The sequence below is a fragment of the Labrus bergylta genome, chromosome 17 (assembly GCF_963930695.1).
Source record: "Labrus bergylta chromosome 17, fLabBer1.1, whole genome shotgun sequence".
Taxonomy (NCBI): Eukaryota; Metazoa; Chordata; class Actinopteri; order Labriformes; family Labridae; genus Labrus; species Labrus bergylta.
In genome coordinates, this window is record NC_089211.1 from 6,653,373 (window position 1) to 6,672,450 (window position 19,078).

Here is a 19,078-nt window from a genome sequence, read left to right on the forward strand (position 1 = left end):
CAAAATCCTTCAGAATGTAGTGCAGAGAAAACTGAGTCTGTGGTTTATATAAAATGTGAAATTTATACAGAATTAATGAAAATGTTAAGTGTAAATTCAAAACATTGCAGAGAGCTCCCCCCCCCCTCCCTTAGCAGTGTTTACATTCAAATGGAAGCCCGTTTAAATATATAGGATCAGCTCAGAGCAGCAGGGTGACATGAGGAGTCTCACTCAAATATTTCCTGTGAGCTTGTATGCCGCCTCGTTTTTCTCCTTAACCAAAACTCCATTAATATGCAGAAGAAGAGTGTAAATGCACCATGTGAGTAAACTCTTCAACTTATCAAAACTATTAATTTTTGCAGATGAGGCAGCGGGAGATAAAAGGCAGACAGATGGAGGGATAAATAAATAAATCCAGAGTGGATTCAGATAGCTGCAGGCTCACCATGATAAGGAAACCCTCCGTTTAAATCCACGTCTGCTCCAGCCCTGAAATGTCTTTTTATCTAAGAGTGTTTAATGGGAAGGAATGAATGACAGAAAACAGATTGAAATAAATGAAGTGTGGAAAAATGGAAAAGCATGAGCTTGCATGTGTTTATGAAAAATGCTGACATTACTCGAAAGGGTCGTCTCCGCTTACCGTCAGCGTCATATTTAGGTTTTACTGTTGTCTGTGTTTTCTCTACCTTCTTTCCTCTGATCGTTCTTAATTTACTCTTTTCTTACTTCCAGACATTGAATCATCTTTCCTTTCTTATAAACTGAAGCCACATGCTGACTGGAAGTTAACCAAGTGCCTCTAACAGTGTTTTTAAAAGAGGCATGTGTGCTGTGTTAGATACAGTTTGAGTTCAGGTTGTGGTTATTTGCATCTCCAGTTTAATGTTATACACTAGTGTTGTAGTGAAGACCGCACTAACCGAGACCAAGACTTACCCGAGACCAGAGCGCTCCGAGACTGAGACAAGATCGAGACACTTAGGGATTGTGACTGAGTCAAGTCCAAGACCATAAATACCACTGAAAAATCATCATCTTGTGTCTCAAGACCGGCCTTGAGAGACAAGACCAATTTCAAGTACTAAAGCACTACTAAATCCTACTATAGATATGTAGATTTTTACCTAATCAGTCCACATCCGGGTATGTTTGGCATACTGCAGATCTCTCATTTGTTCACATACTGAATACTGAATATATTTTTGCCAAATCAGTACGTACTTGTATTCTAGTAGGCGGTTTAAAAAAATAACTTACTCTGGGGAGCTCCACTTCAAAATCTGTACTTTTTCAGATGCTTTGACTCAATTCATTGTATTCCTTTTAATAAAATAAAGGTTTTAAAAAAAGGCTCATGAAAATAAATCTCAGTTTTTGTTATGAAGTTCTGATCTTGTAATCCTGTGGATATAGCTCATGGGGGGTTAGGTTTTAGCTTTTATTTAAGTCAGGGAGCAGGTCAGAGTTTCCACACATGCTGAGAAGCTTTTTACTTTTTATCTCAGTTTTCTTCTATTAAATTAGAACTCCAGGACCCTCCCTTCCCGAGCCCTCCCTCAGAGCCATCCAGGTTTCGTCCTTCCAGAAACTCCCTCTGTGATTTTAAGACTCTCTAATGTTTCTTTTGACTATCTGAGTGTCGACACGTTTCTGTGGCATTAATCGAACATGTCAGAATACAGAACGCTCTGATCAGATAGCAAACGTGTCACACTGAACACACACACACACACACACACACACACACACACACACACACACACACACACACACACACACACACACACACACACACACACACACACACACACACACACACACACACACACACACACACACACACACCGCCTGTTTATGGTAAACATCATGTGATGTTTGCAGGCTGTAGAGAGCGCAGTGTAAACAGAATATGAATGTGATGTGAACAGAGAGACTGACGCGGAGGGGACGCTGAGACAAAGACATGAAAGGACGGGGGACGAGCGAGCGAGGAGGGCCCAGCTGGAGGGAGAGAGGAAACACTGGAAGGTTAATTTGCAGATTTTCTCCCGAGAGCCGAACAAACAACAGCTGCTTCTGTTTGATTTCAACTCTCCGCTCGCAGAAAAAAATACTCATTAAAGGGGAAAAAAACAAAAAAAAACTATTGTCTGGTGATAAGCCCGGTGTTCAAGTCCTGTATATCAATTAAGGATCGACATCTGCGGTGGCCCAGAGGCCCCAAAAAGGAGATTTTTGACTTTAACTTGTCACGCCCTTTACAGGACATTATGACCTTTCCTTAACAACTGTAATAATTCATAATGACAAAGTAATCAAAGATTAATAAGAAATCAAAGAAACAAAAGGGACTGGAGACCACGGCCAAAAAGAGCAAAAGATGCCAACCACCTAATGGGTCAACAGCGGGGTAACTCACTCTGCGCCAGGGCTAAACTGAACTGGACCGTGCCGGAGCAGAACCTCTTCCAAGCGTGCCAAGGCCAAGGAAGTGCACCATGCTTGAGCACAGGTCTGAGCACTGACATGTGTCAAGCAAACTGGACTTTAGGGGTGAAGTGAGCTTGGGCACGGTACCGATTGCATAGTTTGAGTGCACCCTTAGCACCCCATCCTCCCTGAGTGCAAATCGCACTGAGGTGTGCAGCAGGTAGAGGGAGGAGGGCGATCAGGGAGAGAGAGAAGAGGGCCCCTAGTAGCGATCATTGTTACTGTTAATAACCCTTTAACTTCCGCTAAAGAAACTTACACTCAGTATGTTTCATTGCATGCAACATGTTAGACTGACTGAAAAGTCCATATTCTCAAAGCCAGACTAACACACCTTCATAATGCGACTGTGGGTCCTTTGACTCTTTCATGTATTCGCCTCAGTCAGACCTAAAGTGGACAAAGCGTTCTGCTCAAGCTCCTCGATTCCTGCTGCGAGCTTTGCCTCGAGAGTCAGACAGCAGAAAAGCATAGCAAAGCAGAAGTCGGGTGTTTTGACTTTGGATATCATTATAAGCTACATGGATGGCGTGCAGCGCATTTGTACCATCAGAGTAATAACTTTTTTATAGACAGAACAAAAAGATGTAACAATAAGAGCTCTGATCAAGTTATAAAACCCAGTCTGACATCCCCTTTAAACCCATCACTCTGTTACTCAAGTGAATGTCTCTCTGGCTTCTGAACTTACACAACTCCAGAAAAAGAACCCTGACATAATTTTAATGTGTAGTGTTCAGCATGGGTCTTCCTGTTGAGTCCCTGCAAACACAAATAGCACCAAAATAATTTGCTTACGTGTCCTTAGAGACTTTAGATTTACTGGATTAAATTGTGATTCATGCCGGCCTGTTTGTTACACTTTAATTCACTGTTACTGTATCATACTACATACTTTTTCATGTAACTCCAGAGCCTGTAGGCGTAATGTGACCAGTGACCCAGTTCTGACTGTGGTAAGTGAATTGCCTCTTAGCCTGGTCCCGAGGTGCAGCCGGTGACAAGGTTGTGTTGTGTGACTTTATGCAGACTGAGCTTTCCCACAGTAGAGTGTGTAGAGTGTGTGGACTCTGTGCTTGTGCAGACAGGATAATGGAGCTCTCCAAAAACGTTTTAGTACCATGTTGTCCCTTCAGGAATCTGTACCCTAAACAGAGCAGATTGAACCAACTTTTAACCGGTCATCAAACGATCTAAAGTTAACACTAATGGCTCAATATGACCTACAAAGAAAGAGACCTTCAGCGACGGTATTGACTGTTTCAAAAGTTTTTCTTCATGCCAGTCATTGGATTTATTTTGGACATAAAAACTTTAGATGACGTTTGTTCCTGCCTAAGGCTGTCTCCAAACTCCCTCACTCTTCACTACAATGCCCGACTAGTGAAGACGCCATTTTATAGTAGTGTCCGATTTATGAGTGAGCGTGATCGTACCCTATGTAGTCCACTCATTGTGACCCACAACAGCCGATGGTCACTATCCGAGCAATATATACCATCATGCATATTTACTGTTATTTGCGAATGGATTTAAAAAATGGTGTTTGGTGGTACTGGATTGGCTGTTGTGTTGCGTTACACTGACATATGGACCAATCACTGTGCACCTAGGGTACTTTAAGTCCCTCTTGTGCTTGGAGAGTACCGACTTTGAAGCCAGAGCTTAAAAGGTTCCTCTTAAAATAGTTCTAGGAACTACAATAGTTCTTTGTTCTAACATTTCCTGGAACTATAAAGAAGTTGATGTGGATCGTTAAATGCTTATGGTGTTAAATCAATACCATTGACTTTTAATGATAAAATGCTGAGTCTGCATGATTTCTCTCCAATCATGAACTACCAGAGGGTTTCGGTCAATAAAGAGGAGTCTTGGACCGGTACGATCTGTTCTCTCCTTGGAGAAATTCAGGATTTGTTTCCAGATTCCACCAGAGATTTCTTTGTGTGATTGATGGCCATAATTCTCCTCTGAGTTATTTTTAAAAACACAAACCAGAGCCGTCAAAGTTTCATGTCAATGAATCAAAGAACTTCCTGCTGTGGCCAATTAGTGCCTCCTGTTTGCCGCCTGTGTGTTTTCACCATGTTCAAAACAAGCGGCAAACCCCTCAAGATGTTGAGAAATGAAGCCGATGTTGAAATGCAAAATCCTGCAGTTCATTGGGTGTCCACTAGAGGCTGGCTCCAAGAGCCCCAGAAGTCACATACACACCCATTCAAAGAAGCTGTTTTTACAGCAGAAATTAACATGCTTACATCCTGGTTAAAAAATAAAAATATGTCTGATTAGTTATTGTCATCACTGGCATACATTGTACTTGGGTGATTTTTTTTTTAAACTGGTCTGTTTTGCGAAGCTGATATGATTGATAGTTGAGCGCGATGAAACGGTTCATCAAGAGGCTTAAAACCCGCCTCAGCTCCAGCTCTCAGCCTGTCGTTAAGTTGACTGAAAGTTAGGCTGATGTTTTTTTTTCTTTTAGGTTAATTTAAACAGCGGATACACGACTATCATAGACGGTTTCATAGGGTTAACAAAAACAAGCAGTCTGAATATACGTGGGCTTGTTGCAGTGTATCTGGGTCTAAATCACGATGAATTGTCATTCAATCTCAATCATGCATTGTCAGCACAAAACCTCACCATTCTGCCTTTGCATTTACGTTCTGATCTGTATATCACAACGGCGGCGGCGGCAGGATTTAGTGGAGGGGTTAATGCATTTTTGCAACATAAAAGCAGCAGCATAATGCAATACAGAAAAACATCCTGATAGGACGTCAGTACCTCCCTTAACATAATCACTGTGTGTTTACATTTGCAGGATTCTTGTTATTTGTTATGGAAATCCAATATTCTAAGAGGGGAAATAGATTTTACAGTGTTGTCTGGTTTGGTTTGGAAGCAATCAGCTGTTGTTCAGGTGTCTGAATCCCCCTGAATACACAAGCAGCATCCGTGTGTGAATTCAGCAGCAGCAGCCGAGGAGCAGTCAGACAATAAATACAATCATATTTTATTTATGAAACGCTCCTGAAGCAAACATGCGCCTCCAGTTTTATATTTCATGACTGCATTTGATTGTGGATGTGAGTGTGAGCAGGCGGGAGCGTTTCTGTCAGCCCAGGAATACAGACCAGTTTTGATTTTTATTCTATTTCCCTTTATTGTTTTGAGCATGTCAGACAGTTAACGGTTTCCAGTGAGGAGATTTTTTTTTTTTAATTCCCCTCAGGAGCTTTGAGATGTGACACACATTCATTTTTTATATTTTCCACACAACAACAAGTGCTGAAGGTGTGTGTGTGTGTGTGTGTGTGTGTGTGTGTGTGTGTGTGTGTGTGTGTGAATTCTTCGACATCTTAATATTCAGTCTTTTAGAGTTAAAGTTGATTTATAGCTCTCAGTAACGTGAAGGGCGCGGCAGGCTGGAGGGCAATAAGAGCTAAGGAAAGTAGCCTCCATTTAAAAACAAGAAGTGCAGCACAGACTTTTTAATTCTCCATCTCCTCTAAACGCTGCATGTTTACATCCCCTGACAGTCAAAGTAAAACACAGATACTTAGACCCTCATACAGCACACAGAACACTATTTTAATAGCTAGAAATGGCAAAGTCCCTCCCGGTGTTACCGTTTAAAGAGTGACCATGTTAACTGGTGTCTTTCAGCCAAATGTGTCCATGGTTGTCAGACAGAAAGTGTCCTAACGATGCCTCGTTGTTTAGCTTTTCATTAAAGACATATCTTTAAGTATATTTGACAATATGACAAGACAAAAACTAAGCGAAGAGGCATTTGTAAGGACACTTGTTTGTCTGAAAGGCATCAGTTAACATGGTCACTCTTTTAAACATAACACCAAATGTTGTTTAGTTATATTCAGAGGAGAATCCCTCTCCTTACACCACTGTACAATAAAAGTCTACAAAAGCACAGACTGTTTTGTGTATTTTTCAAGGGTATGCCCGCCAGATAGGCGGTTTCATACGCATGCAACATCTCATTAAAGCTAGGAGTAGACGAGGTTCTCAACATGTGAACCAGAGACAGCGGCAGGATTCTTTTTCTCCTGGTGCTGAGGGGGAGCTTAACTAACATGTTAGTGAGGGGGCTTAGCCCGGGCAAGACAGATTTGTGGCGGGGCTATAACCCCTCCTAGCCCCACCATGCTTGATGTGGACCATGTCATTAAAAAGTACTGATTGGAGTCCAGATGTGGAACCTTGTTGCATTTAATTCAGTCACCTTCTTGACTCACCTTTAAAATAAAGGTTGAAAGGTCATAAACACGAGTGTGTTGACTCACCCAGCACGCTGAGTTCCGTCTGTGCCGTGATGTTGTGGTTCTTGTTGGAGGCTGTACAGCTGTAACTGCCCGAGTCGTCGTCGGTGACGCTCCTGATGATCAGATTACTGCCCGCCAGCAGAGAGTACTTCTTATTCCTGCAGGGAGAAGAAAAGATATCGTACAATCGATACTGAGAAGATTAAAATGGTAAAGTCCAGAGTTTTCCTATTTTTAAAGAATGTCACAAAAAGACAAACATAGCCAGCGTTTTATTTTTCCTTCTGAGACTTCACTTCCTCGTCTGAGCCTAGCAGATCCTACTGAGGTGATGTTCAACTTAACACACATCCACATGTTGTGTGAAATACATGATATGAGGTATTTCTAAGATAAGAAGACATTCAAACAGACAGTTAATGATACAGACCAGCTCTGGATCAGCTCCTCTCCTCTCCTCCACAGGATGCTCGGAGTCGGGTACCCAGACGCGGCACACTCCAGCACGGCGTCTCTCCCCTGGAGGACCGTCACTCTGGATGGACGCTGGAGGAACTGCAGAGTCCTGCTCACACCGGGCTCTGAGAGAGAAAAGAAAACAAGAGAGAAATTGAAATAAAGCCAAAAATACGCTTAAAAAAACATTTAAGCTGCAGGTGAGAGTTAAATGTTTCATTATAAAACAATGGACTGGGATTAAGCCGGTCTTCCTCTGGTTCCAGTCCTCCCATAAACATGTAAAACCTGCTGCAGGGATTATCTGCCATTCAGCCACAGAGAGGTAAGTGAGGTATAACTCTGAGGCTGGGTGATAAGGTCCAACTAACAGCCGGTGTTCCTGTTCATCACAGAGGTGTCGGATTGAGTTAAGGTCAAGACTCTGTGCAGGAATGTCATTCTCTCTTTCCTTCCACCGCAAACTGGGAGACATATTTCTGCTTTGTGCACAAACACAGTGCCAGGTATAAACAGGAGAGAGTCGTCCCTTCACTGTTGCAAAATCAAAGATAAAGATAACATGTCAAAAATGTAATTGCACGGCGCGGATAAATACGTTTCCATGATTTGTCAGCGACCGCACGAGGCGCTTTCTGTCCCGTCTTTTTCTGTTCTCTTTCTAATCGTGTGAAGGCTAATCCCGACAGGCAGACATTCTTATCAAAGTCAATCTCCTTTCTTTGTATTGTGAACCGCGGCTTTATTGTAAGCTTTAACCACGAAGCTTAAACCCAACCATATCCAAGGAGAGAGAGTTAACCAAAAAACTCCCAGGAGAAACTCACCTCGGCTCCAGGTCAATGAGAAGCGTGACTGAAACGAGCAACATGCTAAAAAAAACAGCTCTATTTATAAAAAATGAAGAAGTGAACATTTAGAGGGTGTTCTCTTCAAATAAAACACAACTTTATCTTTAATTTGATACTAAATATGGAGGTGTGAATAAATGCATTTGAGTTTTTAACTCTTTACAAAGTCACCAGATAAAAAGGACAAATCGCACTAAAGGAGTCAGTAAAAGCAATTACTTTAAAGCGTTTGCTTCCCGAGTGTGACAACAAAGCAGAACCTTCACTCGGTGACAGTTAGCCTTTACAGCGCCTTCATCAAAGCAAACAACAATTATTCAGTGAAGTGTATCTTTCCCCTCGTAATGAGCGTCTGTCTCTGTAGTGGAAGGCGGGTCGCCTCAACTCTTCACCATCAGTGATTATGTTCAAACGACTCGAGCACTATTAACTCGAACCACGATGTGTCCTTGCTTCCCATTGGTTCACAGTGAGTGGAGAGTTTCCTGCGGTGCACTTACAGAAGGATAAAGGACTCTCATTTGAAGATGACAAAGTGCACATCCTGGTCGGAGAAGACCGTTGGTATGAAGGAGGGGTTAAAGAAGTTGTCTATTTTAAGATGGAAAACCCCTCCCTTAACCGAGGTGGTGGTCTGAGTCTTCATCCATCACCAACCAACAATGCTGATCTGAATTCTCACTCAAAACAACTGAAGCCTTAGTCCCCCCTTTGAGCATGTGGCCCCAGTGACCCAACAAACAACAATGAAACTAGATCAACAACTCAACTACTGTAATGACTCTCATGTGAGTCATCCTTCATCATTAGCATGCAAATGATCAACATAGGCTAACATTTCCACCAGATAGTTTAGAACTGAAGAAGCCTTTCAGAGGACGAAAGATGAAACGTCTTCAAGATCTTCTATCAGTCCAGTTCCCTTTTGGATCAAGCCTCGATTTTCCTCATAGACACGATCAGAATACTTTAGCATCTGATGATGACAGGTATGGTTAGTAACTCGAATCATAAGAAGTCCTGTGGACAAAACCAGGTGAAAGCCTGTTAAAAAATAAAATAAAATCTTGGATCTCGATGTGACGATGCATTTTTTCTGGTTCCAGAGAAATACAATTGAAAAAAAAAAGTTATTTTCCATCCTTTTTTAGCTAACACACAAGTTGCACTGAGCCTTTTGAGGGCAGCCGACGTGGTCGCTGTCCGTGGTGCTGAAGTCAGCTTCTGCTTCTGAGGTTCATAATAAATCCTTTACAGCTGGGTGTCATGATATGGGATTTTTACGGCTCCAATCTATGCATTTCCTCCAGGTACACAAGAAGAAGGTAGAAAAGACTCACAAGGGTCCTTAAAAATGATGCGAAATAACGTGGAGAAGAAAAGTCACATGACAACGTCACACTGATGAGATGATTGGCTACTCAAATCCCAAAAGTCCCTCATGACTTTCCAGAAGTTTAACTTAGTTCAAAACTTTATGTTTGAGACACTAATCTTTTCTTAATCACATCATCTCTTAAGAAGAAACACACACAGGCACACTCACACACACACACACACACACACACACACACACACACACACACACACACACACACACACACACACACACACACACACTCACACACACACACACACACACACACACACACACACACACACACACACTCCTGTAATGGGTCAGGTTGTGTTCGCCCTAAGGTTGGCTCGAGGGCTTCCACCGAGACAGGAAGTTACATCAACATGCTCCAGGGTACACACAGACACCTACACACACACACACACACACACACACACACACACACACACACACACACACACACACACACACACACACACACACACACACACACACACACACACACACACACACACACACACACACACACACACACACACACACACCCTTTCAGAATGAAATCTTCTGGAAATTAAATAATAAAAAAATGTTGAAAACAGAGTTTACATCTCAGTCTGAAGGCAGAGAATCTATACTCAAAAATCACTGTTTCACATATTATTTGGTTATTATTACACACACCTACATGTACACAAACACACATACACACATGCACACACACATGAATATAAATAACATGTAAAGCTGTATGACCCCACGCATCAGTAACAAAACATACCAAAAAAACAGATCATCAGCAGAAATCTGAGCGCTGAACACGAGGAGACAGAAGAAGACGAAGCAGAAAAATATCTACACTGCAGATTTGTCTTTTGTCTTTTTCTTTTTTCTTTGTGACTGTGTAAAGTGTAAAGAGCGACGAGGGATCATAGAAATAATCACTGAACGACAGTGTGACTCCTTTAATGCTTTCATGGACACGCAGACCAAAAGAGAATGTCAGCATTTCAGATGACACAACGACACCTCTGGCATGGAAATGAGGAGGAGAAGCCAAGACACACACACACACTGACACACACACTGTGACACGCACAGACACACACAGCCTTGGAAGTGAATCCACACTACACCTGCAGGGAAACCTATTTATTACAAATAATTTATGATTTTCCAGCACGATGTACCTTAAATTTCAAAATAAAGGTAAACTGTCTCATTTTTGTGTTCACATAACAATAATCTGTTCTTGTGCATGTTGAGTTTCTATGATGTCTAACTCTATGATTTCTTTCCAAATGCACAAACATATCAGCCAATCACAGTGCTCTGAATTAACTAAAATCGGCACCAAGGGGCCACGCCCACATTTGTGGATTTAGTTAATTTTACTCAGAATGGACACCTCGGTTTCTCAACTCAGTATGTGTAGCCTCCAGGTTGGGTTTGACCCCCGCCATATTGGTTTTGTGGAGCCAGAAGTGACCATTTGAAGAAGATGGTGGAGCTGGAGAGAAGCCGTACAAACTCTCCAGGGGTTTTTGTCCACTAACTTTTTTGTTTTTGCTTCTAGAAGCAACAATTTTTGAAACAAAACCGATTTAGATAAGTGCGTTCAGCCCTTAACATCCTCTACACACAAAATAATCTCTCTATATTTTTTAAGGTTGCGTTTCCCTTTTTTAGCAGAGCAGTCAGAACTCTTAATCTGTGTTATGTCTAACACAACCGGTCAGTGGAATTGTTGTAATCTGATTATCAGAGAATGAAAAGAAAACTTGACAAATTGATGAGATTCATTGCGATCATGATGTTTTTAAAGACACATTTACAGCTTCTGATGCACCGTTATGAATACATACAACAAATATTATCTGCAGAAAACTTTGCTGTTACTCCAAATATTTACTCGGAGCTTTCTTGCACTTTTCCTTTTAATGCATTTAATTAACAAGTGCATTCAAAGTAGAAATCCAAATTACTTTTTTGTGTTTTTCTGTTTTTGGAACTTGGAGACTAAACGTGTTTCAAAGAGTAATAATTGTATCACACATTCAGTTTTCATATTCTAACTTGTAAGTGAATAATGTAGAGGAGTCTTTTAAGGATTTTGTGTTTATATGTTTTAAGTCTCCAGTTACATGACCTTGTTGTTGCATTTTTCTGATCTTAACACCTTCATATCTATGAGAGCACAGCAGCTTCACATCTCACCACTTGTGTCGTTAATCTGAGCGACTCAGTAAAACAGAGGCAAAAGGTCACACAGACAGTAATGTCAGGTTTACATCAGGGGACGACACGTGGGAATAAGACGGTGCACTCTGATCATTTCTGACCTCTGAGCGTGTCTGATAAAAACTTTGTGAAGTCAAAGGTGACAGAATCTCCAGAGTTTGAGTCATTAAAGCTTCATCCATCTGTTTCATAAAGAGATGCAGATTAAAGAGAGGAAAAGGGGGATTTTTAGAGAGGGATTAAACCAGACACTCTGACCTTTTAATAACTGCATTGTCACAGGGTGCGCTGGCCCTTTAAGAGAGGTATTCTAGTAGGAACTCGGGCCTTTGGATTATTTTTCTTTTGAACTCAGTTTGTCCTAAACTTCTAAAAGGTAAAAAAAAAAAAAAGGCAACTGTTTTGGATTTGCTAGAAAAAAAATCAGGTTCTAATGGGTGCAACTCGGATGCTGCATTAAATGTTGTGGCCTGGGTTCAAGTCCGACCTGTGGCTCCTGGCCCGCATGTCATTGCCCACTCTCTCTCTACCCGATCTCTGACTCTACTCACCGTCGTGTCTCTTAAAAAAGGCATAAAAAGCCAAAAAATAAACCTTTAAAAAAAGTTAAAGAGGTGAATTATGAGATCAAACTCCGACTCTCCCCTCTGACGTTTGTTCTCTGAGTTTCTGCTCGACCAAAGGACGATTCATCCCTGAAAACCTGTCAGAGTATGTTAAGCTGTGTTTGATTGTTGAGATGAAAATGGATAGAAAGTACACCTCATCATCCTTAAGTAGATGGACGGACCCCCCGCACTACCGCCCCCACTGGGATGGAGCAGGGGAACACTTCACAGGCTGCAGTCAGAGCGCTGCTTAACCAGGAAGCTGTTAGCTAACCTGCGCTGTAATGTGAGCGATGAAGTGGGCAGACCGTGGACTCGTATAATTGGACGGAGCGGAGTGTGTGAAAGATCAGCGACTGACGGACTCCCTGTGGATGGAAGCTGCTCCCTCTCTGCACACAGACACGTTACTGAAATCACACCTCACTCTCTCTGTTCATTCATTCCATCACATTTCATTTTCAAATGAGACGTGGAGCATGAGGGGGAAAATGAGCAGAAATTACCTCCTGACAAAACCATGTCTGCAGGGAAAGCCTCTACTCAACATGGACTCAAATTGCTGCTGAATGATGGAACTCGGGTAAAACCACATCGGAAGAAGGTCTATTTTTAAAGGCTCATAACACAAACAATATTTCAAATGTGTTCAGCACTTCCTGTCAGACATTCAAAGTTAATCAGGGTGGAAAAGGCCCTTTCACTGCAGCTGGATTTCTAAACTCTCCTCTTAAACCACATGAATCAAACTAGTGCTATGCTCAGTGTGACTGCAGACTTTAATGGAATCCTAAAATGTTCCTGCAGCTTTCTGAGAGCGGTCACTCATAACTCTCCGGCTCACAAGAAACTATTTTATCTACAAAAACAAAGAAATTAAAATGGTTTCAAGTTGTTTAAATTATGTAGAAAACAAGAAAATTATCTTTTATTTGATATTAAAAAACTGCAGAATTTGTAGTTTTTATGAACAAGAAGGATCCATCCATCCATTTTCTTCAACTCATCCGAGGTTTGGTCGCGGTGGCTTCAGGCTCAGTAAGTCAACCCAGACTTCCTTCTCCTGAGCAGTTTTCCAGCTCCTCCTGGAGGACCCCCAGGCATTCCCAGGCCAAACGGGATATATAATCCCTGGGTCTCCCCTGGGGTCTCCTCCCAGTTGTGCATGCCCATTCAGGAGGCATCCTCCTCAGATTCAAGAAACAACTCAACTGGCTCCTTTCGATTTGAAGGAATAGCGGCTCTTCTCCGAGCTCCCCCCAAATGTCTGAGCCCCTCACCCTATTTCTAAGGCTCTTAAGGAGCCTCCACAGGAAACTCATTCCAGCCGCTTGAATCCCTGATCTGATTCTTTAAATCTCTACCGAAAGCTCATGACCACAGCAGAGGGATGGAACGAATCGGTTAGGAAATCGAGAGGTTTGCATTCCAAAAAATGTAATTTAAATATCTATTTCAAACTAAACCTGTTTTCTCACTCGGCTCAGAGAGAACCCATCATCTATCGAATTTCCCAGAGTTTAATTTTATGGTTGAAATCTTAAAAAAAATGCCATTTATGCTTAACTTCAACTACCACAAAAGAGAGTCAAGACTTTATTTTCCCTGTTTTGACACTTTGAGTCATTCTTATATGATTATCATTGATTTGTGTTCCCTTGGGTTATTTTGAAATATAATGCAGGTGCTCAAAATCAATTGGAAGCGTACCAAATGGATGGATCACGTGGATCACTGATGGATCATTTACCTGGAAGCACTCTGAGCTCAGCGTCCGTCCCTGTCCTGGTGCTGCCGGGGTTGTCTGCCAGACATCGGTACGTGGCTGAGTCCGGAGGCTGGACCCGGCTGACCTGCAGCGATCCGGAGGGCAGCACGGCCAGACGAGATTCAGGCTCAAACGTCACCGGCAGGTCCTCGCGGTTCTTTTGCCAGCGGATGACGGGGTTCGGCTCGCCCGAGACCTCGCAGAGCAGCAGGGCGGTGTCACCGAGGTACGAAGAGACGGACTCAGTGGGAATGACGACCTTCAGCGGACCTGAGGGAGAGGAATGTAGAAAAAAAGGGTGAAAACTTTCTTTGTCTTTCTCCTTAAGCATCCTGTTTGTCCTGCATAGTACGATTACATTTTCTCTTTCTAACAAACTGAAACTCTGACCCAGAAACTTGGACAACAGTGGGAACAAATCAATACAATGAAGGGCCTGTGTCCACTGAGGCCGTTTGTCTTCTTGCACTGGCAGCGCAGGTTTTCTATACAAATCCAGCACTCAGTCGAAAACAGTTAAACTTTTGGAACAGCACCACACTAGTCAATGTCACTTCTCCATCACCGACCAATCAAAATCAAGAAGGGTCAGGAAATCAGATTTGTCAGTAATAATAGTGGAGAAACATCCCTGCGGCGTCCTCCCACTAGAAGTCTTCCTGAACGCTTTTCAATTAGAAGAAAGTGGGCATGTTGCGAGGTTGGCCTTAAAGAGACAGCAGCTGATTGAAGCGTTGTATGGAAAGAGGCTGAAATGAGGGTTTCTACTGACACCAGTATCAGATAAATAAGGAGTTCTTTGAGCTGCAAATCATGCAAAGCTTCTCTACAGGTTTCACAGACTGACAACATGAAAGGTGAGCATGAGGAGCAGATGGGATTTTGTAAAAGTTCCGCCCTGTTGTCATGACTACATGTGTAAGCTATAGAGAGCAGAGGTGCTTCTCGTACCAGCCTGTGCTGTAAAATTGGACGCTTCAACATGGGACTCTATGGGAAATAACTTGCTTTCAGGACCAGCCCCTAGTGGCCGCTTTGAAGTAGTGCAGTCGTTGGATATTCGTCAGTGGCTGGCATTCCCAGCCCCTGAGGTGTGCTGCTTTTAAGAGACCGACTTGTACAACCTCATCTACTAAAACAGCTGCTGTCAGTTCTGCTGTTAGCACAAAAGTGCCTCTGCGTCAGAAGCCAGAGACACACAGCAGCATTAGTGGTGAAAAAGAAGATGTAATCTGACAGTAAAGGTTCCTCAGGTCGACTCGCAGAGAATCACAAAGACAGAAGAGGAACAGAGGAGCAGGGATTCACAGCAGGAGTGGATTTCTAAAAGAGAGAGGAATACGGTGAGCAGCAGGAGGACGGATGAAAGTCAGACAGACAGACAGAGGGACACAGAGATGATGAGCGCGGACAGAAAGTGTCCGGCACGCTGTGTTTGGGACGCACACCGCTTCCTGTCTGATCAAATTCACTCCAACAACAAACAGCCTGTAGCCTCACAAACACACAACCCTGGCGACTGCCGTCCTCACTCTGCTCTGATCAGCCGCCTTGTTTTATTATCTGAAGCTCATGCGGAGGTTCTGTTTTAATTTTCAACCGGGCAGCCGGAGCCTCGGGGCAGATTAACTGCAATCTGCGGGAATGTCAGGAATTCAATAAAGAGAGGCTTATTTTCATATCTGTGTTGATGTTGTCCTGAGATTTTACAGCTGACTTTAACAGGATTAAATGTGAATATTTTCATGCCAGAATTTCTGAAATATTCTCCAAATCTCTGCCTCTCTCTCTGAACCCTCTGACGCAGCGTGTCGCAATTTTTGTGAAACTTAAACTGTCCACCTACTGCACCATCAAAGGAAATGTTTACCATGCTGTGGAAATTACAATAAAAACATACATAGGTTACTTCGAGTTACTCGTCAACCTCTCTGTGACAGGTCATTAATCCCAGCAGGTGGCTAGAAATACTGTAAATCCAGTGGAAACATGAAGATCAGATTAGATAGATTTATAAACACCCTGAGGGCGAACACGTTAGTTCATGCATGCAGTCAGAAAATGAAAATCCAACAGGTCACAGTCAATGACAAATGTTCTCCTAAAGGTAGTGGTCGACTTGATTCATTTCAACGACTCTCTTCTGAGGGAATGGTAAAAAAAAACTCAAATTTTCATTAAATTGAATTATAGCAAAAGATCTGAAGACAAGGCAAACACTGCAACAACGATATAAATCCATCTATTATCTTCCACCTATCCGAGGTCGAGTCACAGTGGCAGTAGGTGAAGTACTGGTGCATTCATGTGGTGCCGGACACATCGGAAAGACAAGTTTATTTAATATAACTGTTACATTTCACTGATCTGCTTCTTCATAGCATCAACGCTTTTTTGTGCTGTTGTTACAACGTTCAGACTCATTCAGGCTGAAAACACTGAAGCAGCACATGAATGCAGCATAAGTCAACCCAGACTTCTTTTCCCCCCAGGAGGTTTTCTTGCTCCTCCTGCGGGTTTCTGAGGTTCGCATCCAACCTGTGGCTCCTTCTCCTGCATGTCGTTCCCCACTCTCTCTGTTCCTGCTTTCTGACTCTATCCACTGTCCTATCTCTAAAAAAAGGCCCCAAAAAAATCTTTAAAAAAGTACTATTGCATGCGGTAGTTTATTGATATTTAGGTAAATTTTTTACAGAAGTTCTGTTTTTATTGAAATGTTTAAAGGGAAACATATATTCAGTTTACTTTGTGTTGAAAATAAAAAAAATGTTTTGGACTTGGTCGCTCATGGGCATTGAAATTTAAAATGCAGTTATGAAGAACTTTTAAAATCCCAAAAGTCCCATATTTCTGGCGGCACCTGAATCCTCCTGAAGCTTTTCCAACCAATGAAGAGACAGAAAAACAAATGCAGTCTGGTGTCTGATTTGCCTCCAGTTTGAGTTTGTTAGTTTGTTTTCACGCTGGCGTCAATCCCTCTCTGCGACAAACAAACAACCTCTGACGCATACACTTTCTCTTTTCATTCTGCAGGGCCTCACTTCATAACAGCTTCAGATCGACTCTTTAAATCGCTGAACCGGGCATCGCTGGATGCAGGTTCTGTGCGTCTTCACAAACGGTGAAGACTTGAGCCGCTGTGACATCACACAGATCGAAGGCGATGGGAACACTGATGTGAATTTAGATCATGGGTCTTATATAAGTTCTGCTGCTGTCTGTTCCAATGTGGATCACGCTGCTGCCTGCAGCATTACACACACACACACACACACACACACACACACACACACACACACACACACAGAGACACACACACACACACACACACACACACACACACACACACACACACACACACACACACAAAACACACACACACACACACACACACACACACACACACACACACACACACACACACACACACACACACACACACACACACACACTCTTGTTGGTGTGACTTGTGAGGACGATGTCTTAGTTTTAATTCCTTTAGGATTAAGATACTGCTGCGACATAACTGCGACATGTTTAATCCATTAAGAGAATATATTGAGCTCATTGTCTTCATGTCCTCACTCTACCAGAGCTGGTTTAAGGGTCTGGAGACGTGCTGCTGGTCCCATTCTTAGACCGTACAGAATGTGGATGTACACTCAGTGACACCACCCATTGGTTTCTGAACTGATGTTTTAAGCTAGACGATGGCCATCACCATATAGGAAACGCTGTCTCAACCTAACTTGAGATCAATCTTGAAACAGTGGTAGATTGATTGGAAATTGGACATTTGGAGTTGGGGTGGGCCTTAAGCCTCATGGCAAACTGCTACAATCACTAACCAAAGCTGTGACATTCTGTGCTTTGGGCAACGAGCTCATTTTAATTTCAAACTGATGATAGAAATGTGGATTTTGGAGGGGTCCATTTCTATATGTAATGACAGTTTCTTGTGTCAATCGTATCCATGCTGTAATCCATATCTCTATTGTGGCTCACGCTGGCAGCTCTATAGACAAACAACCCAATGTCCCGATTATTTTATCACCTCCTTGTTTGGTTGATTTGTTCTGAGACCGGTTGAAACAGCAATAAAAAGACACAACAATGATGAAGAGTGGTGTAGGAGGGAAATTAAAGCTCTGGAACAAATCTATTGAATTATAACCATGAAGATATTTTCCATGATAAATTTCCCTCCCACAGAAGCAGCACAACCTTAAAGCAGCAACCAGTAACCCAAGTTCTCTGCAGGGAACAGCCAACAACAATCCTGACTCCAACATATATACAAATTCAACATGTAAAAAATGCAACAAGAATAAATCAGGTATGGTGATCAAAGACACAGCTCCCTGCTTATAAGTGTTTAAAAATGTTTTACTGGACTTTACTTGATGAAAATGAAAATGAGAGCTCAGACTTGTTGGATGTTGGTCTGTTAGTCTAATCAGCTGCACAGCAAGACAGATTATTTGTCTGATATTTACATGAAAACTATCCAAAAGGCTCCAATGGCACAAACACGGGAGAGAGCTGAGTGTGACTGAACAAGCTGAGGTGACACCTAGCAGCTCCCACCTGTCACTCAAAGAGGGCACACCCCTCATCTAACATAACTTCAAACCATGATATAATAACACAGGTGAGTTGTATAAAATAGTAAATACATTCGTCATCAACAGAGAAAAGGACTAAGGCGACCAAACTTGAACTTTTATACCAAGCTGTAAACATGTGGGGGGATTTCTCAAATTTAATAAAGGATCTAACAGGGTTTGACCAGAGACTGTAAATACTAAAGGACAAAGCATGAGTGACGTCAGCAGCTATCTGTTACTATAAGTGGCTTCATCCACCATGCTGGAAATCCTGTCTCAACCTAACTGTCAGTCAACCCTTACGACAGGCTGAGAGCTGGACCTGAAGCGAGTAACCTCCTTCCGGATACTTCCAGGTCTCTTGGAGCCAGCCTCAAGCGGAGACTCCAGCAATCCCAGTTTTTTGCACTTCCCTCATTTTAG

The 19,078-nt window shown here is 42.4% G+C and overlaps 1 protein-coding gene across 1 annotated transcript in view; it reads right to left on the reverse strand.

The window, feature by feature from the left end:
• Nucleotides 1-19,078, reverse strand: part of dcc (DCC netrin 1 receptor) — a 241,892-nt gene that overhangs the window by 147,822 nt on the left and 74,992 nt on the right. Inside the window, exons 3-5 of the mRNA XM_065965456.1 lie at nt 14,031-14,318; nt 7,198-7,348; nt 6,789-6,925 (exon numbers count right to left, since the gene is read on the reverse strand). Of these exons, the coding sequence (XP_065821528.1) occupies nt 6,789-6,925; nt 7,198-7,348; nt 14,031-14,318 (576 nt within the window). The remainder of the gene's footprint in view (nt 1-6,788; nt 6,926-7,197; nt 7,349-14,030; nt 14,319-19,078) is intronic.